At 42.3% G+C, this 26,568-nt stretch overlaps 1 protein-coding gene across 1 annotated transcript in view; it reads left to right on the top strand.

Annotated features, from left to right (window-relative positions):
* The window catches only part of LOC147017747 (phospholipid-transporting ATPase IC-like), a 62,617-nt gene extending 37,796 nt beyond the window's left edge, over positions 1-24,821 (top strand). Inside the window, exons 20-25 of the mRNA XM_085847628.1 lie at positions 2,372-2,595; positions 5,502-5,585; positions 15,210-15,455; positions 20,708-20,846; positions 23,411-23,541; positions 24,432-24,821. Coding sequence (XP_085703754.1) covers positions 2,372-2,595; positions 5,502-5,585; positions 15,210-15,455; positions 20,708-20,846; positions 23,411-23,541; positions 24,432-24,680 — 1,073 coding nt within the window. The 3' untranslated portion in view covers positions 24,681-24,821. The remainder of the gene's footprint in view (positions 1-2,371; positions 2,596-5,501; positions 5,586-15,209; positions 15,456-20,707; positions 20,847-23,410; positions 23,542-24,431) is intronic.
* The last annotated feature ends 1,747 nt before the right edge of the window (positions 24,822-26,568 follow it).

Here is a 26,568-nt window from a genome sequence, read left to right as displayed (position 1 = left end):
CACAAGGAACAAATATCATAGGGAATCTCGAACGCCGAAGATAACACTTGTTTACACAATCCAATCTGCTAATAATGTCCTTTCCCTGCATTCCCACAGTAAAATATAATGTCCCAATACTCCATTATCACAAATTACACTTTTACTGTTTTATTCCTCATCAGAGAAGCTATCAGTATCACCACCTGCAGCATATTCCTGTTCTCCTGTTTAATCTTCAGATTCCTCCAGTTCTGTTGTATCTCTCTCCAGCACATCAATTAGTTTTTGTGGTAAGATCATTTCATCTGCACACCAGAGTGGTTCTCCATCCTCTTTCCATCCATGTCCTTCCTTGGGTTTGGGGATCTCATATATGGCAACATTTGCCATTTTCCATATTCTTGTCTGATAATTTGCTCGGGCAACATGTTCTCTCAAGCATGCCCTACTCGGAGGCAATCTCGCCAGGTCAATGGTACTACATGTTCGACTGTCAACTGAAATATCCCCATCACACTTTGATTTGAGCATCAAGTGCCGCACTTCATCTATGCTCTCCGATTTGGATTTCCCATACAGTGCACAGGTGAACTTTTCACACCCGATCAGAAGATCATCATCAACATTCCAGTCATCTCCCAAATGCTTCAGGACATCACAGTGTGCAGGAGATTTCAGTAACAACTTGAGAGGTAAAAACTTTCCAATACCCCTAAAAGAGCTGACTGAATCACAACCGGTGAATGCATGTCGCACCTGCGTCGCCTCACACATTTGCTCTGTGTCGTGTTTAGAGAGATTTGTGATGTTAATAAGGGTTAGGGTAACAAGGAAATTCACACCACACATCATGAAATGTGCACGTGATTCTAAGAAAAATGGCCAAGCAAACAAAAACATTACTATACGTTACGGGCTGAAAGAAAAAGAAAAGTGATTGTGATTCATCAAATGTTCTGCTTCAGATAACTGACAGGGCCTGTAATCACAACACAATTCTTCTTTGCTTGCTTAGGCTGGGAGTTTTTATTTTGTAGTTTTAGATTTTTCGCCTTCTTGATTTTAAGTGCCTCCTTGCCAAAAAAAATTAAATTTTCTTCTTGTAATTACAAAATATATTTTGCTTTGACTCTCCATCACAGTTCATAGTGTTTTTGCCTATGCTTTAATTTCAGTACGATCAAAACACTCCCAGAACACTGAAGGATGTGTAAAACACCACATATTTTCCAAGATTGTAATAAATTTAGGAAGAATACACTCATGGAGCTTAATTTTATTTTTGTTTTTGTTTTTTAGCCTCCCTCCTTCTTTCCTTTTTTGCCTGAAAAAAAAAATCTAAAACATTAAAAAAAAAAAAACTCCCAACCTTATTGTATCTTCTGTATTGCGTGTTCAAACTGTTCATAGTTGCATAGTTTCTAAAATAGAACATACAAAACAAATTTCGTAAGTATCATGAAACTGGGTGATAATAAGTGAATTTGAAGATCACATGCATTCAACAGAATTGTCGTAAAGTTAAAAGCTTCAAGGTAATCATCTATCTTCCGAAGCAGAGCACTCCACTTTATTGTGATGAAGCAACGACCAACATTGCTTATATCTGCTCATTTACCTGAATATTTAGGCATTTACAACCATAAATCCTTCTTGTTCAACTGACATGTTTGAATCTTGAAACTTAATCTGCAGCACTCCAAGTAGCCAGTGCAGAAACTAATGAGACGTCTATTCCCCCAGTATAATCTGTCACCTGGTGTCAGTCAAGTGAATTGTTCAAACCGAGTGGAGGGTGCATAATGCATCATTAAATCACAGAGAACTCTCACTATTTAAAAATAAAAACTATCATTTTTCTCTTATCGAATGCAACATGTGGGTGATTTCAATAATCGGTTTAATTGCGGCCTATTATCAGTTAAAAATGTATCTTGAGCTGATAAATCTCTTCTCGAGGCTGAAATTATGAGTAAATCAACTTGTTCATTTAATATATTGACATAGAAGACACCCTGGAAGGGAAAAAGTGACACATTTTCAATTTCCAATATCCCACCCCCATATTGTTTTTCCCCCAAAAAACGTTGACCGTGATACTTTATTCTTTGGGTACATGTTTTAAAATTTCACCAGCAACATAATAAGAAAATAGTCGTCCCAATGAATGCTGAGGGGGGTGCATGGTGGGTCCTCCAGGCCCCCAACTATAAGGACGCCGAAGATCCTCCGCCCCTAACCCCCCCCCCATCCATTGATGTAACCTAAGGGGTTTGTCCGTGCTCTATCCCTTACATTCTGAGCGTCAAGCAAGGATGCAGCACATACTGAAGATTTATTAGCAGAACATATAAATATTAACAAAGACTTCTCTTTATCTTTTTCCCAGCTGCTCACATCGGTGTGGGAATCAGTGGACAGGAGGGGATGCAGGCCGTGTTGGCGAGCGACTTTTCCTTCGGACAATTCCGCTTCCTGCAGCGGTTACTTCTGGTGCACGGTCGTTGGTCTTACCTGCGTCTCACAAACTTCTTGTGTTATTTCTTCTACAAGAACTTTGCCTTCACCCTGGTCCACTTTTGGTTTGGGTTCTTCAACGGCTTCTCTGCACAAGTATGACTCGTCTCCATGTTTGTCGAGCTGAGTCTGGGTCCAGTACAATGCGTATGCAGTATCACAAATTTGGTGGAATGTTTAACAATTGTATTGACCAATCTTTGTCATAATGATTGATCAATGAGCACTCCGGTACAACGAAGAGAAAAATGATTATTTAAAGGTCAAACCAGAATGGAGAAAATGATTAATTCCAACATTGTTAGGCCAGCACAAAATTCTCTAAATCCATGAAGTTAAGCCACTAGAGAGGATGGAAGGGCCCAATGACGACGCCAACAAGAACAACAACACAAACAATCTGAATAGTGAAACGAAATTATTCTTAGTTTCCACGCTGACATGGCAACTCAGAAAAACAAATCTTCCTTCAATCATTTAGCCAAAGCTAGGTGGTCAGGCTCAGATGCAAAAACTCCCAATGGATTTGGATCGAACAACTTCAATGAACAACAGACACATTGCGGACATAAAGCTTATATCTGACATGATGTCAGGGTTCGCTTCTCGCTACGAGCAAGAGAATGCCAGAAAGTCTTCTGGAGGAGGTTCAATCACACCACTCCATCCAGGGCTTCAGGCAGGTGGTGCACGACCATCTCATTGATTCTCCCATCTCAGCACACATTCTTTTATTACCCCCATTAACCCGACCAAACTTAACGCTTCCCCAAATCGCCCCAGATCACATGAGTTCCTCAACAAACCCTCCCAAAGTCCAGCATGGTTGTCCAACTGCAATCATTTGCCCTCTTATTATCCCCATGTTTATTGAAAAAACTGGGGATATTGTAATTGGCTCCATCCGACCATCTGTCTGTCCGTCCATCCATCCGTCCATCACACTATCTCCTCCTAAACAGGATCTGGGTATGAGACTTGTTAAATTTTTAAAGTGATTCTTCACCATTGAGAGCCAAAACGATATGTAGCACGATATTTCAAAAATGTATTGGGCCCGATATGTTCTCGTAGATCAGACATTGTGTGGCGGAGGTATGCGCTCCACCGAGAGCCCTTGTAGTTAGTTTACATAGTGGTCTGTGTTGTCCATTTGATTGTACATTTATTGTTTCGTGTAAAATGGCAGCATGTTCTTGTGCACTATACCCTTAACATGAGGAGGTGATCAATTTTATCACATATACTCCTCTGGGACAGGAGTGAAAGGAGTACAAGGATGGATTTTCAATATGACTAGTTCACAGAATGCATTTATTTATTTTAATGAGAGAAATGTAGAATAAATCTCCATTGATAATCAGGTTGGCTGGATACCCGAACGGTATGCACAACCTCTAAGCTGTTTTGCCTGGGTTCGAATCCTGACCCAGCTATAAACTGGCACCCTGGTGTTTTACGTGCAAGAAATGTTTTACGAGAAATCGATGTGTGCGACGTCCCTTAGATGGACGATAAACTGGGCGTCTCGTCTGTCGGCATTAGTTTGTGGACATTAACGACCCCATGGTGGGGTCAAATTGGGCCAAACTAAGCATCCTGGATGATGTGTGATCAAATTCAACATTTGTCAGGACACCAGCTTTTCCAGGAATGTCAGTCTGGCAGAAAGCGCATTTTGACCAATCCATAGCGCTGTGCGCGGATCTTAGTGACTTTGGGACATGGTATTTCTCTGAGGAACCTGATGTTGTGGGTATCTCTTCTGCGTAAGTCACAGATTGTGGCTGAATCCTTGACTTCAGTCTGTCTATTTTTTGTGCGTGAGTAAAGTCACTATAGCAGAATTTGTGCCATTGAATCTTTTCGACGTGCTCCGGTACAGAATATTTTCTGATTCTTGAGAATGAGTCAACATATTTAGCGTCATTATATTTCTCTCTTTCTTTGCAACATTCAGCTACAGTTTTCACACCAACGATTGTAGTCTTTCGAAGTGGCGTTGACTTGCTAGTTTTTGAACTGTCCTGGCAAATAAAGCATTTATTCCAGTCTACATGCTCTTCTTCTTCTCGATCCCTTGAACCCCCTGTGAGAAATCTTGTGGCTTTCATTTTTCAGTTAGTCCTGGGTAACAGAAAAACACACAGTTATGTAGTTTAGGTTCATTTTATAGCAAAGTTGTAAAATTCATTGATTGTGGTTTGTATAATCAGACATTCTAATTCGAGCCTGAACATTTCTTTAAAAATAATATAGTGAAAAACAAGTCATATTATTTTTAGAAAATGGATGGAGCAATGTTTTTTTCTATACTCCCATCAGCTCAGGCATGCTCAAAAACATGGAAATCGACCCTAATTTTGTAATTTCATGTCAATTTGCGGCTGAAATATGACGAAAAGTGTATTGAATGGCCACCATTTTGTAAACTGTCATGGCGGCCATACTATCCATATCCAGAGTTGGCAACAAGTTGATTCACGTTTCTGTGTGTCTGGACAGTCAATTTACACCTGTTGCACTATTCTAACATGGAATCAGCAGGGTCGTACACTATTCTGCATTGGGCCTCCTGACTATTTGTGAAGAGTAGGCGAGCTGTCGCTGGCACCCTGAACAAGTTCCAAATTCCTGCTCGAACCAACAAGGTGCACTGCATCAGCATCGCAGCAAGACCCCCCCAGAAATCAGGCAACCCGCAGCAACATGCTACAAACAAAAAATGGAAACATTGCTCAGCCGTGCTGTCAATGGGGCATGAAATACAGACAGGCACTACGTTATACGGGCACATACTTGCATCCTGATTCATATCCTCGAGATGGAATACCGAAGGAATCTCTTTTGCTTCTTTTTATCTTTTTGTTACCTACTCCATCTTAGTGTTAAAGCACAAATAGCTTTATACCCCCAAAAACTCATCAGGAGTAACATTAGCAACACTGTTGTTTAAGATTATTTTTGTAAAGATTGTGTTCTGTGCGATTTTCTTCTTACAGGCGATCTATGATGAGTGGTACATCACTTTCTACAATGTCTTTTACACTTCCTTGCCTGTACTCGTGATGGGGATCTTTGATCAGGTGTGTATCAGGTATTTGCATAAGTTGCTGAACAGGGCAGGGAAAGAAATGCAGAGCAGCTCGTTTGTTCCTTTGCATCGTTTTATTCAACCTTCGTCTTTCTTCAGTTCCATTTCAATAATTGCATTATTTGTTGTCACTTTTAATCAATCGTTTCCTCTTTATTCCCTATTCCCGATGTGAAATCAAAAATTCGCAAGTATATTGGTTGTTCTAGTCTGTTAGTCTGTCTGTCTGTCTGTAACTTGCGAAAATCGAAGATTTTTTTCCAAGAATGTTGGTTGTTCACGTGCGCTAGTCTGTTCGTCTGTTACTTGGCAAAAACAAAAACATGTTTGTCAAGTATGTTGATCTGTTCCTGTCCACTCGCCTACAGCCAAAACCGCTCAGCCGATCGTTATGAAACTTTCGCAGATTGTAGGCACCATCCCTGTGACGGTCAAGCGACAACGTTTTGCAAGGTCAACATCGGCCAAATTTCTAAAATTGTCAACTTTCATCCGATTGACTTGAAATTAGAAGAGGTTTTTCATATCAGGCCACTGAATTCAAGCGCCAACTATTTTTGAGACCATCATTGACCAAAACGTCAACATTGGCCAAAGGTCAACAACTTAGAGGAGATTTCTAAAATCCTCAATTTTCACCTCATTGGATTGAAATTTGAAGAGGATTTGCAAATCAAGTCACTGAATTTAACCACCAATTTTTTTTAATTTTATAGCTCGCCTGTTCGAAGAACAGAGAGCTATAGCGATAACCCCGGTGTGAGCGTGAGTGTGAAAATGTTAAAGGTTTTGGTGCAAGTTATTTCCTTTCTAATGTGTTTATCAACCACACTATTTTTACTGATTACAATATAGGCCTACAATACATGTATTGCTTTAAAATTATTTGGATCAGACTTCACTGCAATGCTTTATAAAAAATATTATTAGACGAGTCTTTTAAAAACGATAAATGTATAAGCAGGTGAGCATTGGGTGGCTTTGACAACCAACTCTCTGGTTTTTGTATACCTTGACGAGGCTCGTGTGAGAGCTCGCACACAACACACAGCAAGGGGGGGGGCAAGAGACAAGAGGGGAGGGAGTGGGAAGGACAAAACAGTAGGGAACAGAGACATGAGGAGATCTGTGGAAGGGAGAGGGATGGGGCGGGGAACATGGGGACATTAACAAGATGGACATTACGGGGACTTTCAGGAAGGAAAGCAGGGAATTTGAAGGAGGTGGGTTTGGGTGGATTATCGGGGGTAGAAAAGATCGAGGATTTGGATGGGGGATGATTAGAGGTGGTGGTGAACAGCTGTTTCGAAGGCCTGGAGGGAAGAGTTGGACTGAATAGAGCAAGGGAGTTTATTCCAAAGGCGGGAAAAAGAGGAATGAAAGAGTGAAGGTGAGCAGTGATTCGTGATTTTAGTAGTTTTACCAGAAGGGGGTTATTGGCAGACCTTGAGTGCCCTGCGGAAATGTGGTGGTGACAAATCGCAGAGAGAGCAGGGGGGGAGGCGAAGCTTGGGAGGAGATGGTAGAAGACAGAAAGACCACCGACCTGCCTGCGGTGAGAGAATGAGAGGCCCAAAGACTCAGCCTCATTGCGGGAGATGCCAATGATCCGAAATGCCTTAGTTTCCACAGCGTGAAGCCGAGAAAGGTGGGAGGCAGGAGCACCAGCCCAGAGGGGAGAGCAGTACTCCATCAAGCAGCGGACGGAAGCTTTGTAAGTGGTCAGGAATTCAGGTGGGCCGAGGAAGGACTTTGCACGACGGAGGATTCCCAGTCGGCGACTGGCTTGGTCGGCTTGCAATTAATTTTGAGGTCAACATGGATGTAATTTCTAAAATCCTCAATTTTCATCCGATTGACTTGAAATTTAAAGAGGAGTTGCACATTTGAATTTGAATTCAACCACCAATTATTTTTAAGGTCAAATTTGTTTTATGGATTTTGCATGCATCGTACTATGCCTGACATTTTTCTTGGTACTTACAAAATCGAACATTTGCAAGTATATTGGTCAGTCGACTTTGTTATTGTCTGTCTGTCTGTTGATCGCCTTCAGGTCACAATTCTAAACCGATCTTCTTGAAACTTTACGAAGTTGTAGAGGTAGTCAGGTCAGGTCAGGTTTTTTTTTTTATTTTTTTATTTTTTTTTTTTATACCTTGGTCGAGGCTCGTATGAGAGCTAACACACAACTCACAGCAAGGAGGCATGAGACAAGAGGGGCGGGAGTGGAAGGGACAAAACATTGGGGAACAGACACAGGTGAACTGTGGAAGGGAGAGGGATGGGGATGGGACGGGGAACATGGCGAGGGGAAGATGGACATTAAAGGGACTTTCAGGAAGGAAAGCAGGAGAATTGAAGGAAGTGGGCTTGGGTGGATTATCGGGGGTAGAAAAGATCGAGGATTTGGATGGGGGAAGATAAGAGGTGGTGGTGAACAGCTGTTTTGAAAGCCTGAAGGGAAGAATGGGAAAGAATAGAGTGAGGAAGTTTATTCCAAAGGCGGGAAAAAGAGGAATGAAAGAGTGAAGATGAGCAGTGATTCGTGATTTTGGTAGTTTTACCAGAAGGGGGTTGTTGGCGGACCTTGAGCGCCCTGTGGAAATGTGGTTGGGACAAATCGCAGAGAGAGCAGGGGGGCAAGGCTGGAGAGGAGTCGGTAGAAGACAGAAAGACCACCGACCAACCTGCGGTGATTGAGTGAGAGGCCCAAAGACTCAGCTTCATTGCGGGAGATGCCAATGATCTTAAAAGCCCTGGTTTCGACAGCGTGAAGTCGAGAAAGGTGGGAGGCAGGAGCACCAGCCCAGAGGGGAGAGCAGTACTCCATCAGGCTACGGACAAAAGCTTTGTAAGTGGTCAGGAGCTCAAGAGGGCCGAGGAAGGACTTTGCACGACGGAGGATTCCCAGTCGGCGACTGGCTTTTGAGGCAAGGTTGGAAATGTGACTTTCCCAGGAAAGGTCATGGCAGATAGTGAGACCCAGAAGCTTGAAAGAAAAGACTTCTTCCAGAGGATTGTTGAGAAAGTGGATGGGGGGGGTTTGTAAACGGTCCTTTCGAAGAGACATAGTGAGAGTGTGAGATTTGTCTGGATTGAAAGACATGTTCCACGTGTTGGACCAGTTTGTGATTTTATCCAGATCTGCAGTGAGCGAAGAAGCTGCTGCTTGCCGGTCTGAGGGATGACAGATGGTACGGCAGAGGGTTGAGTCATCGGCAAAGAGAAATAGAGGATTTTCCAGAGAGTCCGAGGTTCGATCTGTGACCTGCTACAGGTACCATGTAAACCTGTACTAACCTGTTCCATGGTCGGGTTGTCGGCGACTAAACCGTCTCCCCCACCAGGTTTTCTGGTGAGGAGGGTGTTTGGATATGGACACCCAGCAGGATTAAAAACAAAACCTGTCAAAGGGCGGAGGAGCTTCTTGTGAGCCAAAGGCCATCCATATCTAGTGCCCAACTGTGTCTGCGGACGTCCTCCTGCAGTTGGGTTACTTCTTATTAGGAGGTTGGTGGCAGGATTTGCACTCCGGCCACCGTAAAACGCTTCATTCCGCAAAACGCAAAAACGCAAAAAAAATCTGAAAACCCACTCCGTGGGAGTACCTCCTGTGTAGCTTCCCTTCGCAGGGCAGCTCACCGGATGACGGGATTGGGGCAAAGCCTTCGGGACCCCCAATCTTTGATAGGAGGGAAACCACGGGGTAACATCCCTGGGTCAGATTGCGGGAGAGTGTGTCGGAGTGGTGCTGAGGTGTCGTCCACCAGACGGCGGTCTCCTTGGGTTAACCTGAGGCGGTCCCTTCGGGTGGGTGCCTGGAATGTCCTATCCCTAAGAGAGGATGATCACCTGTCTCTGTTATCATCTGAGCTCAAGCGTTTGGACATCGGGATTGCAGCTCTCTCTGAGGTTCGGAGACTGGATTGCGGTGAGATAATGGTGGGTGATTTCACCTACTATTGGTCTGGTCGCTCGGATGGTTACCATACCCAAGGAGTTGCTGTAGCTGTGTCCAATAAGCTGACCCCAATGATAATTGAGGTAACACCGGTCAACGAGCGTATTATGAGATTAAGGATTCGCCACTCCTTAGGTGTCATTTCCCTGGTCTCTGTTTATGCTCCGACTGAGGCGAGTGATCTCACCGTGAAGGATGCATTCTACGCCACGCTCGAGTCTGTGGTTGATCAGTGCCCCAGACAAGATACACTTCTAGTCTTGGGGGATTTCAATGCATCGACTGGAACTGATAGGGATGGTTATGAGGTGTGTGTTGGTCCCCATGGGTCAGGAACTGTGAACCAGAATAGCACTAAGTTCCTTGACTTTGCAAGAAGTCATGGACTTAGGGTGGCTGGTTCATGGTTTCAGCGCTCACAAGCTCATCGCTGGACTTGGTATTCCAACGCTGGCAGTGTGGCAAAGGAGATTGACCATGTCCTCATTGACGGTCGTTGGAGGATGATCCAGAACTGCAAGGTCTACCGGAGTGCTCAGTTCCTCAATACTGACCACAGGCTTGTTGTAGCAACATTAAAGCTGCACCTTAAATCCTGGAGAATGGTACCATCCCAGCCTAGGCTGGATGTTGCCAAGCTCAGGGATGAGAGAGTAGCTGAGGAGTTTGCGAACAGGCTGAGTGGACACTTGGGGGGGTCTGGGTGCTTTGGGGGGTCCTGAAGAGTTGTGGAGCGCTTTCAAGACCACCGTCCTTAATGTTACCGGTGGATGTCTTGGAGCTCACCGCAGGGCAAAGAAGAATTTTGTCTCTCAAGGGACACTGGATACCATTGACCAGAGTCGCAGGGCCAGGCTGAATGGCAGAGCTGAGCTGTTCAGGGAGCTGAGGCGTAAAACTGTACGTGCACTGAGGGCAGATAAGGAGGCCTATGTGCGAGGAATCTGTGAGGGGGTAGAGCATCACCTGTGGACAGGTGATTCTCGTCCCGCTTACAGGGGAATTCGCGCATTACGTTCATCCAAGCCCATCCCTCGGAGCACTGCAGTTCGAGCAGAGAGTGGTAGGCTCTTGACAGAGGAGTCTGAAGTGAAGGCCCGCTGGGCCAGTTACTTTGAGCGGTTGTACCAGGCTGATCCCCCAGCTGTCGAGTTGGACGTCAAGGCTGTTACAATCCCTGTTGCTGACCCTCGAATCAACTGTGGTCCACCTTCGCTTGTGGAAACACGGGCTGCGGTGAACCAGTTGAAACGGGGCAAAGCTCCAGGGATCTGTGGCATCCATGCTGAACTTCTCAAGGCTGGTGGAAATGCTGCACTCGTGTCGTTGCATGCAGTTTTGTGCTCTGCCTGGAACACAGGCATCATCCCAACTGACTGGAAGAGGGGCCTTGTTGTCCCTCTCTGGAAAGGGAAGGGTGATCGCCAAGACTGCAACAACTACCGAGGGGTGACGCTGCTCTCAGTGCCGGGCAAGGTCTTTGCTCGGATAATTCTTGATAGGGTTCGCCATCATCTGCTTGAGCACCAGCGTCCAGAGCAGTCAGGCTTTACACCAAATAGGTCAACGATTGACCGTATCCTTGCACTTCGTGTCCTCACCGAACGCAGACGAGAGTTTCGGCAGGGGCTGCTTGCAGCCTATGTTGATCTCTGTAAAGCGTTCGATTCAGTGAATCGGGATGTCCTCTGGAGGATTCTTGGTCTTCGTGGGGTGCCACCAAAACTGATCGATCTGATGTCTGAACTCTACTCTGGTACTGAGAGTGCTGTGAAGTGTGGTGGTACCATCTCTGACTTATTTCCAGTTGTTACTGGAGTTCGTCAGGGATGTGTACTTGCCCCCACACTTTTCAGCACTTGTATGGACTGGATTTTAGGGAGGATGTCGGAGAAATCAAGTTGCGGTGCATCGTTTGGGAATGTCAAGATCTCGGACCTTGATTTTGCAGATGATGCAGTCAACTTTGCGGAGACTTTAGACATCCTCTTTGGGGCCCTCGAGGTGCTGAATGAGGAGTCGGAGCCGTTGGGATTACGGGTTTCTTGGGTCAAAACTAAGATCCAGGCTTTCGGTGACATCTTGGATGCTGCTGTCCTGTCTGTGTCTATTTGTGGTGAGGATGTTGAGGTCGTGGAGAGATTCACTTACCTTGGCAGTGATATTCATGTCTCTGCTGGCTGCGAGTCAGAGGTCAATAGATGTCTGGGTCGGGCCTGGGGAGTCATGGATTCACTGGATCATGGGGTGTGGCGCTGCCGGTACCTGTGCGGGAGGACGAAAGTCCGAGTCTTCAGGTCCTTGGTACTTCCAGTCTTGCTCTATGGGTGCGAGACTTGGACTCTGACCAAGGATCTGAGATGGAGACTTAATTCCTTTGGTACCAGGTGTCTTCGGAGAATCCTTGGCTATCGCTGGTCGGATTTTGTGTCCAACGAGCGGTTGCTGAGAGAGACTCGGATGAGATTTGTTACCTGCATAGTCCGTGAGCATCAGTTGCGGCTGTATGGACATGTGGCTCGTTTTCCTGACGCTGATCCTGCTCACCAGATTCTCTCAGCGAGGGAGTCTCATGAGTGGAGGAGGCCAGTGGGCCGACCACGTGCCTCATGGTTGCAGCAGGTTGACCATCATCTCAAGGAGATGGGGATGGGCCTGGCATCTGCCTGGGGAAGGCCAGACGGAGGCCCCTGGAGTACCGGCGGAAAGTGGACGCAGCGACGCGCTGTTCTGGCACATGCTCCCATACCTGACCTGAGAGGTAGTCACAACTGAGAAGCCTATTGATTTTGAGGTCAATGGTCATCTCGAGGTCTAATTTCTAAAATCATCATTTTTCATCCGATTGCCCTGTCAATTATACAGCAATTGCATAGTCCATCACTGAATTGGAAAACCAACTATTTTTGAGGTCAAAGGTCAACTCGAGCTCAACTTTCTAAAATAAATTTTCATCTCAAAAATAATCAATTTTCATCCGATTGACCTGAGCTTTGAAATGAAATGGACAAGTTGATGTGTCATTAAATTGTTTTCAAATGGGCACGATTAAAAAAAATAAAAATCGTGTTCTTAGAGGGTCTTATGGGGAGTTGCCCCCAAATATATATTTGCTTTCTTCTCCGAAAGCACCCACACACTTTTGATGAAACTTGACTACAACTTTTATCACCCGTGATGTACCAAAGATTGTTCACGGCATTAAAAAAAATTCCAAAGGTATTTATTTTCTTCTCCGTTACATAGTTTGTGGCTCATCCATACCCACCAGTAGTTCCCTGGTTATCTTATCCAGCCACTACCAGGTGAGCACCCTGGGGTATTGCCCCTATGTTTTATGGACCTTTTTCTGTTCTTGTGGTGTTTCGTTGTTATTTCTTTCCTGAATGAGTTATGCTGCTGCAGGATTCACTGTTTATTTCTTTCAGGGGGGGCTGATTTTGGTATTTTAAAAAAATGTTTGTTATGTTTTTTTGTTTTGATTGATGTTTTTGTGCGTTTATTTTTACTAAGTCACATTAGTTGTGGTCTTTCTTCAGTTGGTGTCATTCTCACCTCCTCTCTTTTTTAGGTCATCTCGTTAGAGATAACCTAATAAAACCAGTCTCGATGTACGTCCGTAAGTACGTCCCCATTTATTTCTTCCGATTTTCTTGATATTTGGTATGTGAGTAGATGTCAATGAGGGACGCACGACGGTATGACGTTTGACCCGATGGAAGGTCAAGGTCAATGTCAAGGTCACTCCAAAGTTGCGAAATCGTCCATTTTCAAAATCTATCTCCTCCGCCGTTTATGATCCGATGTTCGAAATTCCTTCGCATTCTGATAATATGGAACAATATCTAAATTTGATTAGGCCTGTTTTTTTGAAATTCGTCCTGGTTATCGAGTCACGTGTCTTCAAAGTTGGAAAAATCGTCGATGTGATACGGTCAAAAAAATTTCGCCCGATCTTGATGAAACTTGGTATGTAGGTAGGGTTCGATGAGTGATGCACGACAGTATGACTTTAGACCTGATTGAAGGTCAATGTCAAGTTCACCGATGCTGTAAACTTGTGAAATCATCCATTGTCAAAATATCATCCGCCATTTATGACTCAGAAATGCGGTTTGATTTCTGAGGTCAGGTTTCTATCCTTTTGAAGACACATTGATCATAAATGTTCCAAATCAACCATTTTCAAAATCTATCTCCGGATAACTCAGAAATGTAGTTTGATTTCTGAGGTTTTCTATCCTTTTTACTCCCGGCTTTCGTCAGTACGTTGAACCAAAAGACAAGACGACATCGAAGCCATTCTAAGCCGATCAGAGATCCACATCTACAGAGCTTCGGAGATGACCATCACCCCCAACCGGGGGGTAATGTTTTAGCAAGCTCCCTCTTCCACATCATGTTGTTCCTCATCATCACCATCCTCCTCCTCCTCTCCTCTGCCCCTCTTTACCCCTTCATCCTTCTGCCCAATATCATTTGGCCTCTCCTCATCTGTATGTGCAGTAGTCATGAGTCGGTCTCCTCTACCGCCCATCCCTCACACTTCAAATGCAGAGCACGTTCTGCATGGGAGGATGTCATCCTTCCCATCAGCATTCCAACTTTCATTGTGTTTTTGTTTATTGTCCTGCTGAGGTCTTTCCTTTGAGACAGACAGCATCGTCCTATTCTTTGCACCTTGATTCAGGTCTCTGCCGCTTATTGGGGTAAGGTGTAGCCGTTTATATTTGCAGGTCACATCTTTTTGGGGGAAGGTGTATTTACACCCCCTTAGACCCGGGTTTTTCTAATGTAGCCGTTTAGATTAGCAGCTGCTTGGTGTGTCTGAACAGACTCTACAGAGCTTTTTTTCTGTTGGGGGCCTGTGACCATTTGTTTGGAGTTGTTTTTTTTTTTCAAAAAAAAAAACTCTCCCACACACCATCCCATCATGCGTCACGCAAACGGCTTCAGTTGTGCCACTTGAGGCCTCCCAGGAGCTCCCTCAGCCATTCGCACCATGTGGTATCTCTGCCAGGATGGTCCCACTCGCACTCGCTTTTTTCCTCTTCCAGATGTGTTCCCGAAATGTTAGCCTCGTCGCTTCGCTCCTGCTGGTACAAGCCGTGCACGCTTCTTTTCCCTTCGACTCCATGCAAAGTTTCAGGCTGCGAGGTTTCATGGTTTTTCAGTCATAGAAGACACACTGACAGACTGACTGGCACATACTGACATTTATTATTATAGATTTTAACATGACTCGTTTGACGTCACATCCCTCATCTCAATGTACAGTTCATGTTGAACTCGATGCATCGTTGGGATGGATCTTTGCAGTCTACTTCCAAAAAAAATTGCACCATCATCAATATTTACTTGACAGGTGAAAATACCTTTTATTTATTTTTTTATGCTGAAGGCTCCAGTCATGGACTATAGAGTCCTCATGGAGGCCAAGCCTTGAATAAAAGAACTGCATCAATAGAAAAATGAAGAAACAGAATAATCGAAGCATGTCTACCTGGCTTAATTTCCTCTTTGAAAGACTGTTCCATGTTGGCATCGCATGACAAGAAATTTTAACCAAGAATGAGATTACTCAGATGAAAGGACATCACCAATAACCTATCATTGTGATGAAGGTTTGCATTTGTTAATTTTTTTTTACAGGATGTAAGTGACGTCAAGAGCATCCAGTACCCGGCTTTGTATGAACCAGGCCCGAAGAACCTTTACTTCAACTACCCTATTTTCTTTGGTAGACTCATGTTTGGCTTTCTCACTTCCTTTCTCATCTTCTTCATTCCATACGGTGCGTTCACAATGACCACACGTGATGACGGGATGTCTCCAAGCGATTATCAATCTTTCTGCGTCGTTACTTCTACCGCTCTTACATTCATTGTGAATTTTCAGGTGAGTAAAGGAATGAATGATGGAGAGAGTCAAGTCAAGTCATGTCACTTTATTGTCATGTATTTAAAAAGAAAGGTTAAGAAACAATGAAATTCTTATTCACAAACAGCCTTCTCGCTCTACAAGTACATTGATACAACAATATTTACTGTATAACAAACAATAGTAGAGAAAATTTACAACAGTATTGACGAATTTACAACATTTTACAATTGCCATGGAACACAATTTACATTGAACACAGAGCATCAGCAGAATTCAATTTACTGGCAACAAGCAAAGCCTACCCATCGCTTCGCTGATGGACCAATTCATCGTCGTATTTGCCAAAAAATTTGGGTGAGAAGGGGAAGGAAAAGAAGACAAATTTACTCATCCATAGAATAGAGTGCTTTAACCCCTCAACCTCACCCAGCCCCCCTTCCAACCCCGCCCCCTGTCCCTGTCCTCACGTCCCACTCCCCCGCCCCTTTTTGCCCTTCGTTCATCATGATGTCCCTTCCTGCTAGAAATGTGCTGCATATGATGACAGGCTTTGACAAGCCCCTCTGTTTTTTGTTTTTTTTGGGGGGGAGGGGGGAGGGGGGGTGAAATGAAGGGGAACAAATTGACCCTTGCGAAGAGTGCTTTAACCTCAGCGTTACCCAGGTAAAAAAGGAAATTGTAATACACTCTGCCACCACCACCACCAGGTGGTGCTATACAGTACACATTTACATAGAGAATTTACACCCCCCCTCCCCCACCCCACCCACACCCCCTTGCATGAGGCCGCACCCACACATCCTATGTTATCCCCCACACAAAGTTATATTTGTACCCCGATTTGGAGTTTGTAACTTATGTGTCCATGCATGAGAGAGAAAAAGAGAGAGAGAGACACAGACAGACTGACAGACAGAGACACACACAATGGCGTTTATACATATAGATTTAGGATGCGGACAGTCTTGGGGGGGGGGGGAACTATCCCTAAACCAGGTGGTATGAGCATTATAATATGTCAGATCAGAGAAAGAGGAACTAATGAGTTTTGAGGAATGATTCATGTAAAGTATAACTCGGTGATGATTGGGTAATAAGTTTGACAAAAGTGAAGCATGTTTATTACAATTAACACTTTGTGCATCATTGATGACACACCTACAAGTGGGTATTAAATTGAATTGGAGTGTTCCACTCTGAGAAAACATAAAAAAAATACTTGATCATTTGATCATTGGTCACTTCCCTGAAATTTCTACCGAAAACGAAACTGAGCTGTTGATTGGGGCTGTTCAAACAACGGTGCGATTTCAAATCACTGCTTTGGATTGTATGTGGTCACAACTTCATCAACGACATGAGCTTCATCAGGATCAGACTGTGCATATTATAACATGTTAGATCAGGTCATTGGAAGGAATTAGATCGTACATGACATTATAACATGTTAGATCAGTCATTGGAAGGATCACACCATGCATGACATTATAACATGTTAGATCAGGTCATTGGAAGGAATTAGATCGTACATGACATTATAACATGTTAGATAAGGTCATTGGAAGGAATTAGATCGTACATGACATTATAACATGTTAGATCAGGTCATTGGAAGGATCACACCATGCATGACATTATAACAAGTTAGATCAGTCATTGGAAGGATCACACCATGCATGACATTATAACATGTGAGATCAGTCATTGGAAGGATCACACCATGCATGACATTATAACAAGTTAGATCAGTCATTGGAAGGATCAGATCGTACGTGACATTATAACATGTTAGATCAGGTCATTGGAAGGATCGCACCATACATGACATTATAACATGTTAGATCAGGTCATTGGAAGGATCACACCATACATGACATTATAACATGTTAGATCAGGTCATTGGAAGGATCACACCATGCATGACATTATAACATGTTAGATCAGTCATTGGAAGGATCACACCATGCATGACATTATAACAAGTTAGATCAGTCATTGGAAGGATCACACCATGCATGACATTATAACATGTGAGATCAGTCATTGGAAGGATCACACCATGCATGACATTATAACAAGTTAGATCAGTCATTGGAAGGATCAGATCGTACATGACATTATAACATGTTAGATCAGTCATTGGAAGGATCAGATCGTACGTGACATTACAACATGTTAGATCAGGTCATTGGAAGGATCACACCATACATGACATTATAACATGTTAGATCAGGTCATTGGAAGGATCACACCATACATGACATTATAACATGTTAGATCAGGTCATTGGAAGGATCACACCATGCATGACATTATAACATGTTAGATCAGTCATTGGAAGGATCACACCATGCATGACATTATAACAAGTTAGATCAGTCATTGGAAGGATCACACCATGCATGACATTATAACATGTTAGATAAGGTCATTGGAAGGATCAGATCGTACGTGACATTACAACATGTTAGATAAGGTCATTGGAAGGATCACACCATACATGACATTATAACATGTTAGATCAGGTCATTGGAAGGATCACACCATACATGACATTATAACATGTTAGATCAGGTCATTGGAAGGATCACACCATGCATGACATTATAACATGTTAGATCAGTCATTGGAAGGATCACACCATGCATGACATTATAACAAGTTAGATCAGTCATTGGAAGGATCAGATCGTACATGACATTATAACATGTTAGATCAGGTCATTGGAAGGATCAGATCGTACATGACATTATAACATGTTAGATCAGGTCATTGGAAGGAATTAGATCGTACATGACATTATAACATGTTAGATCAGGTCATTGGAAGGATCACACCATGCATGACATTATAACAAGTTAGATCAGTCATTGGAAGGATCACACCATGCATGACATTATAACATGTTAGATAAGGTCATTGGAAGGATCAGATCGTACATGACATTATAACATGTTAGATCAGGTCATTGGAAGGGTCAGATCGTACATGACATTATAACATGTTAGATCAGGTCATTGGAAGGATCACACCATGCATGACATTATAACAAGTTAGATCAGGTCATTGGAAGGAATTAGATCGTACATGACATTATAACATGTTAGATCAGGTCATTGGAAGGATCACACCATGCATGACATTATAACAAGTTAGATCAGTCATTGGAAGGATCACACCATGCATGACATTATAACATGTTAGATAAGGTCATTGGAAGGATCAGATCGTACATGACATTATAACATGTTAGATCAGGTCATTGGAAGGGTCAGATCGTACATGACATTATAACATGTTAGATCAGGTCATTGGAAGGATCACACCATGCATGACATTATAACATGTTAGATCAGGTCATTGGAAGGATCAGATCGTACATGACATTATAACATGTTAGATCAGGTCATTGGAAGGATCAGACCATACATGATATTATAACATGTTAGATCAGGTCATTGGAAGGATCACACCATGCATGACATTATAACAAGTTAGATCAGTCATTGGAAGGATCACACCATGCATGACATTATAACATGTTAGATCAGGTCATTGGAAGGATCAGACCATACATGATATTATAACATGTTAGATCAGGTCATTGGAAGGATCACACCATGCATGACATTATAACAAGTTAGATCAGTCATTGGAAGGATCACACCATGCATGACATTATAACATGTTAGATAAGGTCATTGGAAGGATCAGATCGTACATGACATTATAACATGTTAGATCAGGTCATTGGAAGGATCACACCATGCATGACATTATAACATGTTAGATCAGGTCATTGGAGGGATCAGACCATACATGATATTATAACATGTTAGATCAGGTCATTGTATCTGATTTAACGTCGCTACTGCCTTGGGCAGTGTGTGTGATGCGTCCATTAAATCCATCACTGTAATTCACCTGAAACAGTTTTCTACCTGTTTCTACTCATTTACCATCAAACCGCCACATTTGTCTGAATTTAGTCATTCAGAGAATACTACTCAATCATTCGCCTGATGACGGTTATGAAGAAACCCAGTCTCCACTTCAGGTGTGATGCAGAGTTCAAGTCTTTATTACATGTGCACATGGAAAGGGATATCACACATAAACAGGGCGAAGATCCGACTTGCTATCCCAAGCCAGGGCTTTTTATACAGGTTAGGGAAGGAAAAGGTGGGGGGGGGGAAGGGGTAAGAAGGAATGCATTGGAACAGTAAAGGAGGGGGAGAGGACAGACAGTCAATCATAGTTCAACCAATCGGGAAGAAGCAAAACCATCTGGCCCAATGTCCAACATTGATAATGACTGAGTGAACCCCCAGTCCACCACGTTCCCAGGCAGAAAACATTCCAAACTTCTTACCCAGTCACTGATACAAACCACGTGCTTTATTAGGGTTAATACTTACATACATACATATATATATATATATATATATATTTTTTTTTTCAGTGTATATGTATGTATATACATATACATATACTGCTAATTGGATATAATAGTATGTTGCATATAATTTATAAATCTTTGATATACATATAGGAATTCATTAAAAGAGAACATAAGTCGTACATAGGCAGGTACATAATCAAAGTTGAGTGCATTCGTTGTTATAAACTGCGAGAGAGTGTCAATGTCTGAAGTGTGTCTCATGCAATTTATCTCTGCAATGGAGATTTGGAAACTGTGCCTCACCATTATAAATTGCCAAATAACGTACATAATTTGGGTGTTGGCGGGCAATATCAACTTCACAGAAACCCCTTGGGGAGGAAGGATATTGTTTTGTCATAACATTCATTTTATGCGATTGTAATCATTAGTGTTGTTATTAGTTTTGGTATTAGAAGTAGCCTTGGAAAAATGCCACGATAAGCTATCTTAATATGGATATACACCTCAACATGGAGTTCGTTCAAGGCAGATATCCACCTTGATGAGGGGTGAGAAGTTAAATAGCTACAATCTCCATTGTGTGACCCTGAGCCCCGCTGTCAAGATTGGTTGTGATTGGATAAGTAACCACCGAATGTATTGTGGTGAGAAAGACAGAGAGACAGACAGACACCAAATGGCATATTTCAGTCAGTCAGTCAGTCAGTCAGTAAGGCGATGAAATTTTGAATTCTGATTTCCCGTGTGAACCTATACCTCAATGTGTCTGTGCAAGAGGTTATCGTTAATAATGGATATTTTTGAAATTGAGCGAAATACTATGAGTATTTTTTTTATTTTATTAAATAATACTAATTTACAGGTGGGATTGGATATGGCTTTCTGGACTTGGCTCAACATCTTCTCAATCTTCAGCAGCATCGCAATATACTTTGCCTTGATGTTTGACTGCAACAGCAGTGGTTCACATAACCTTCTTACATCGTTTTTCATGTTCACAGGTGTGGTATTTGGACAATTCTATTTTCTCCATACACTATTATACAAAATCTGAAGGCATATCTGCTATCAATGATCTGTACATTGAGAGATCATCACAACCCACCCAATGCGCTGATATACATTACACGCTGTCTAGATCCTGACAGAATGGCGCAGTGGTAGCACACGATTACCTTTCACCTGTCTAATCTTAGTTTGATTCCATAAATTGTCACATGCAGCATGCTTCCTCGGCAGGACATCACATCACAAAGTGTAACCATCACTTTCATGGATGTTAAGCTGGGACCTGTCTACTATAGCACAATGTGGAACACATATCTCTATCTATCTATCTATATATATATATATATACGTATAAAATACATATATATATATATATATATATATATATATATATATATATATATATATATATATATATATATATATATATGTGGAAACAATTGACCCCTCCCACACTCCTCCAGCTGAAGAAGCTGCATAAAGCAACCAAAGAAGACTTACACAAAGTAAGCGCTATGCTGTTTCGAACCCTTCCCAGATTTCCTCAATAACTATAAAGACGTTCACACATCGTACACACATGAGAATCCAAATGCTACACACCCCATCAGATGAAACTTGACCACAACCTTCATCACCCATTATATACCAAAGTTTGTTCATGGCATAAAAAAATCAGCCATTACCCCCCTCCCCCCTCCCCCCCCAAAAAGGTATGTTATATTTTAGTATTTACTTTCCTCTCCGTTACATATTTTGTGGGTCATCCATGCCTACCAGTACCAATAATGAACCATGGCTATCTTGCCTAACCACTACCAATTGAGCACCCAGGGATATTGCCCCTGTTTTTGTATATTATCATTATACTTCTGCCACCATTTTACTGGTTTATTCCCTTTTAAAATCATCTGCCCTGCAATGCTTGAGCGATTGACACAGAATTTTCACCGTCAGAGCGACTCATGTAGAATTTTTTAATGATATTATGACATCATATGTCACGTGGTATGGCAGCCATGTTGTAAAAAATAAAAAAAAACTTTGGACCTCTTTCTCCAACTCCTGTTCATAGAAATAAATTGAAACTTGGCACTTCAAGTACTCCCCATGGGGAATAAGTGTTGATGATGATGATGTTATCGGTACCTTCATTATGATGCCATATTTCAATACATCTAACTCTATATCCGATCAGTATGAAAATTATTGAGGGTGATCGATGGATAAATTGGTCAAGATAATTAAATTGATGGTCATCGGTCACGTGGTTTGGCAGCCATATTGGATTGAAAATAAAAACCTTTAACGATCTTCTTCTCCAGAACAGCTTATTAGATCGATGCAAATCTTCATGCTCATGATCTACTATGTTTGGGGAATAACGTTGGAAAACTATGATGTCATAGGTCACATGATCTGGTCACCATATTGGATTTTAGTGAAAAACTTGAAAAATCATCTTCTCTGAAAGTGCACATGGTAGTCATAGGTTTGTTAATTATTTATAATTTGAAAAATTTTAACGTCATGGGTCACATGGTCTGGCAGCCATTTCAGAAAAGAATTTTGAATCTGGATTCTTTTTTTGTGATTGATTTCTTTTTTTTTTTAATCCAATTCTGAATTCAGTTTTATAAAGAAGACATCACGAGTCACTTGTCGGATCAGAGCAGGGTTGTATCAAAGCGGGGAGACTTTGTACCCGGCCATAACTGCTCACAGTTATAAAGCACGCATCTCTAGTCGGTTTTAAAATCGTGACTTGTCTATACAGAGAGAGAGTGAGAGGAAGAGAAGAGAGGAAGAGAGAGAGGAAGAGAGAGAGGAAGAGAGAGAGGAAGAGAGAGAGGAAGAGAGAGAGGAAGAGAGAGAGAGGAAGAGAGAGAGAGAGAGAGAGAGAGGAAGAGAGAGAGAGAGGAAGAGAGAGAGAGAGAGAGGAAGAGAGAGAGAGGAAGAGAGAGAGAGGAAGAGAGAGTGGAAGAGAGAGAGAGAAAACATCTAAAGAATGTTTAAAAATGAATCCCACAAGAAACAAAAATAGGGAATTAAATTTCTGTAAATTGAAAACATTTTAATTGGTGCTGATATTGATCTTTTATCGGAGTTGTGGATATTCACCATGATGAGTCATGGTATGAAGTTTGACTAGATGTCATGGTTCCAAGTTTTAGTTATCATAAGTACCTACAATTTATGTGGATAAAATAATCTTTGAAAGAGGAGTTAAATAAAACTCTAATTTAACTCAGATTTTCTGAGTTCCAGATGAAGTCCAAAATTGATATAAACATCTCCATGAAACATTTTTTTTCGAATTTCTATTCCGTCTTTTAAAAAAAACCTGATCTGCATTTTGTGAACCCCCACCACCCCCACCCCACCCCATTTCCAAGACTTTACCATTCTCTATTCACTCGAGTACCCACATCTGTTTTTCTGATATATTCTGTTGTCTTATTTATTTATTTATTTATTTATTTATTTATTTATTTATATATTTATTTATTTATTTATTTATTTATTTATTTATTTATTTATCCCGATCCAATGGCAGGAACACCAGGAAACTCCCTGAAGCAGGCCTACTTGTGGTTGATTATCATCTTGACTGTAATTGCTGCCCTGCTGCCCATTCTGGCCTATCGTTTCCTAATGCGTGTAATGAACCCACGGCTTTGCGACCTTGTAAGTATCAACTCTCTCTTGTATTAACTGCATTGGTTTGAAAGGAAAGCTTAGCACTCAACAAATTTGTCACTTTAACGTTCAACTCTAGTATTCGGTTCCAGTCAACCAAGTTTTGTAGATTTTTTAAAAGGAGCAATCTATTGGCAAGGATAAATAGAGAACATTGAGTCGCTCTTCATCCAGCCCTGCTGTGCTGGATTTCTGAATGCCTGTCAGCATCCACATCGACAGATGATATCACATCAATGAGAATAGCAACTCTGCAGAAACACAATCTGCAACCACAATGATGGACAAAAACTACAACTGAATAATGAACCATTTTCACTGCAATTTATCGACAAACTAAACCCAACTGATCTTATGAACTCTATCCTCCAATTAGATTTACCTTCAACTTGAAATCCTTTTCCTCACGTGACTTTACATTCTTGGAATTCTGATAACAAAAAATTCATTTACACAAGTACTCTTGGTTTGTAACAACAGTTGTGAATCGTCTTGTCAATTTATTTTTCAAACATTAGCGGGTTCCGATTTCATTCTGCAGTACTATGGAAATACCCTCCGTACCTTATTTTATTGCTCTTGGACTCGTCAAAACCTTTTATTACTATCTCATATCAAAAGATCCCTCATGTATTTCTCCAACTAAGGTTTTGATCACTTTCACGCTTTTCCTTCATCGCCATTGCTAATAATGATTACTAATGATATGAGCATTGCTCATCATACACTTTTTCTTGAATTACCTTTAACTTGGACAATGATTTGCTTTTCATAATTTTGCATAGAAACAAAACTTTTTTCTTTATGCTTTAATATTCTTTGGTATCTTAGAATTCTCACCTGCATGATATGCAACATTTTTTTATTTTTGTCCTCAGATCCAAGATGGCTTCCAACCTGATAAGATGAAACCATTGGCAGTGGTACCTGTGAGCTTTCACAGAAAGAGTACAACACGACGTTCCAGTTATGCTTTCTCACACACTCCTGGATTTGGTGATCTTATTATGTCTGGACGAAGCATCCGTCGCAAGGATGGAAGGGTGGCAAAGTCAAAGCCACAGGCAATGAGAACAGCCACAAACTCTGAGCATCCAAACTTGACACTAAGTCAAGTCCCAGAGTAAGGAGTTCAAGAATTACTTTTATTGTTTCTTCCTGATAAGCAATCGTCCTCTGCTGTGACAGAACATGTATCTGAGAACATCACAGCAATACCTTTTGCTTGTGTATGATAAAGTGTGTGTGTGTGTGTGTGTGTGTGTGTGTGTGTGTGTGTGTGTGTGTGTGTGTGTGTGTGTGTGTGTGTGTGTGTGTGTGAATGTATATATATATATATATATATATATATATATATATATATATATATATATATATATATATATATATATATATATCTTTCTAATCACTGACTGACTAGTTAACTGATATTAAAAATCTGTGCCTTCTGTGTGACGTAGAAAGCTGAAATTCTGTGTGCCAATGGACATCAAAGCCAACACACTGGGAAAAAATCACGGACTGACAGAAAGCATCCATAAATGAAAGTACGGTATAAATATATGAAAAAAAAAAGAAAAATCAAATGCAAGTGAGTGACCCGAGACAATGGGGAAGCACGGTTCGTATGCTTATACAATGGGTAAGCATACCCCGCGAGTATATACACCACATTGCCAAAAGTATGTGGACACTACTTCTAATGAGTGAATTCGGCTATTTCAGCCACACCATTGCTCGCAGGTGTATAAAATCAAGAACACAGCCATTCAATCTCCATAGACAAACATTGACAGTAGGATTGGCCGTACTGAAGAGCTCAGTGACTTTCACAACGTGGCACCGTCATAGGATGCCACCTTTCCAACAAGTCAGTTCATCAAATTTCTGCCCTGTTGGAGCTGCTTCGGTCAACTGTAAGTGCTGTTATTGTGAAGTGGAAATATCTTGGAGCAACAACAGCTCAGCCGTGAAGTGGTAGGCCAGGCAAGCTCACAGAGCGGGACTGCCAAGTGCTGAAGCGCGTAGCGCAGAAAAATCGTCGTTGGTTGCAACACTCACTACCAAGTTCCAAACTGCCTCTGGAAGCAACATCAGCACAAACACTATTCGTCGAGAGCTTCATGAAATGGGTTTCCATGGCCGAGCAACCCGCATGCAAACAAGCCTAAGATCACCATGTGCAGTGCCAACCGTCGGCTGGAGTGGTGTAAAGCTCACTGCCATAAGACTATGAAGCAGTGGAAACACGTTCTCTGGAGTGATGAATCACGCTTCACCATCTGACAGTCCGGTGGACGAATCTTGGTTTGGCAGATGCCAGGAGAATGCTACCTGCTTGAATGCATAGTGCCAACTGTAAAGCTTGGTGGAGGAAGAATAATGGTCTGGGGCTGTTTTTCATTGCTCGGGCTAGGCCCCTTAGTTCCAGTGAAGGGAAATCTTAACGCGACAGCATACAATGCCATTCTAGATGATTCTATGCTTCCAACTTTGTGGCAACAGTTTGGGGAAGGCCTTTTCCTGTTTCAGCATGACAATGCCCCCATGCACAATGAATTGGAATGCCGAAAGCGAGCCAGACCTAATCGTCCAACATCAGTGCCCGACCTCACGAATGCTCTTGTGGCTGAATGAAAATAAAACCCCACAGCAATGTTCCAACATCTTGTGGAAATATTTCCCAGAAGAGTGGAAGCTGTTATAACAGCAAACAGGGGGACGAACTCCATGCTAATGCCCATGTTGTGTGTGTGTGTGTGTGTGTGTGTGTGTGTGTGTGTGTGTGTGTGTGTGTGTGTGTGTGTGTGTGTGTGTGTGTGTGTGTGTGTATGTATGTATATGTATATAGTCGTGGGGGTGGCCGGCCAACGTTAACCCCCAGACCCAAATTGTTGTGTTAACCCCCCGACCCCTCACACTGCTTTAACCTCCCCTCACGCTGCCTTCCCCTCCTCTCATGCTACCTTCCCCTCCCCTCATGCTACCTTCCGCTCCCCTCATGCTGCCTTCCCC

Source organism: Eptatretus burgeri, chromosome 11, assembly GCF_056783735.1.
Source record: "Eptatretus burgeri isolate ZD-2024b chromosome 11, Ebu_testis_v1, whole genome shotgun sequence".
NCBI classification, from domain to species: Eukaryota; Metazoa; Chordata; class Myxini; order Myxiniformes; family Myxinidae; genus Eptatretus; species Eptatretus burgeri.
This window is presented reverse-complemented; position numbering and strand designations above follow the sequence as displayed.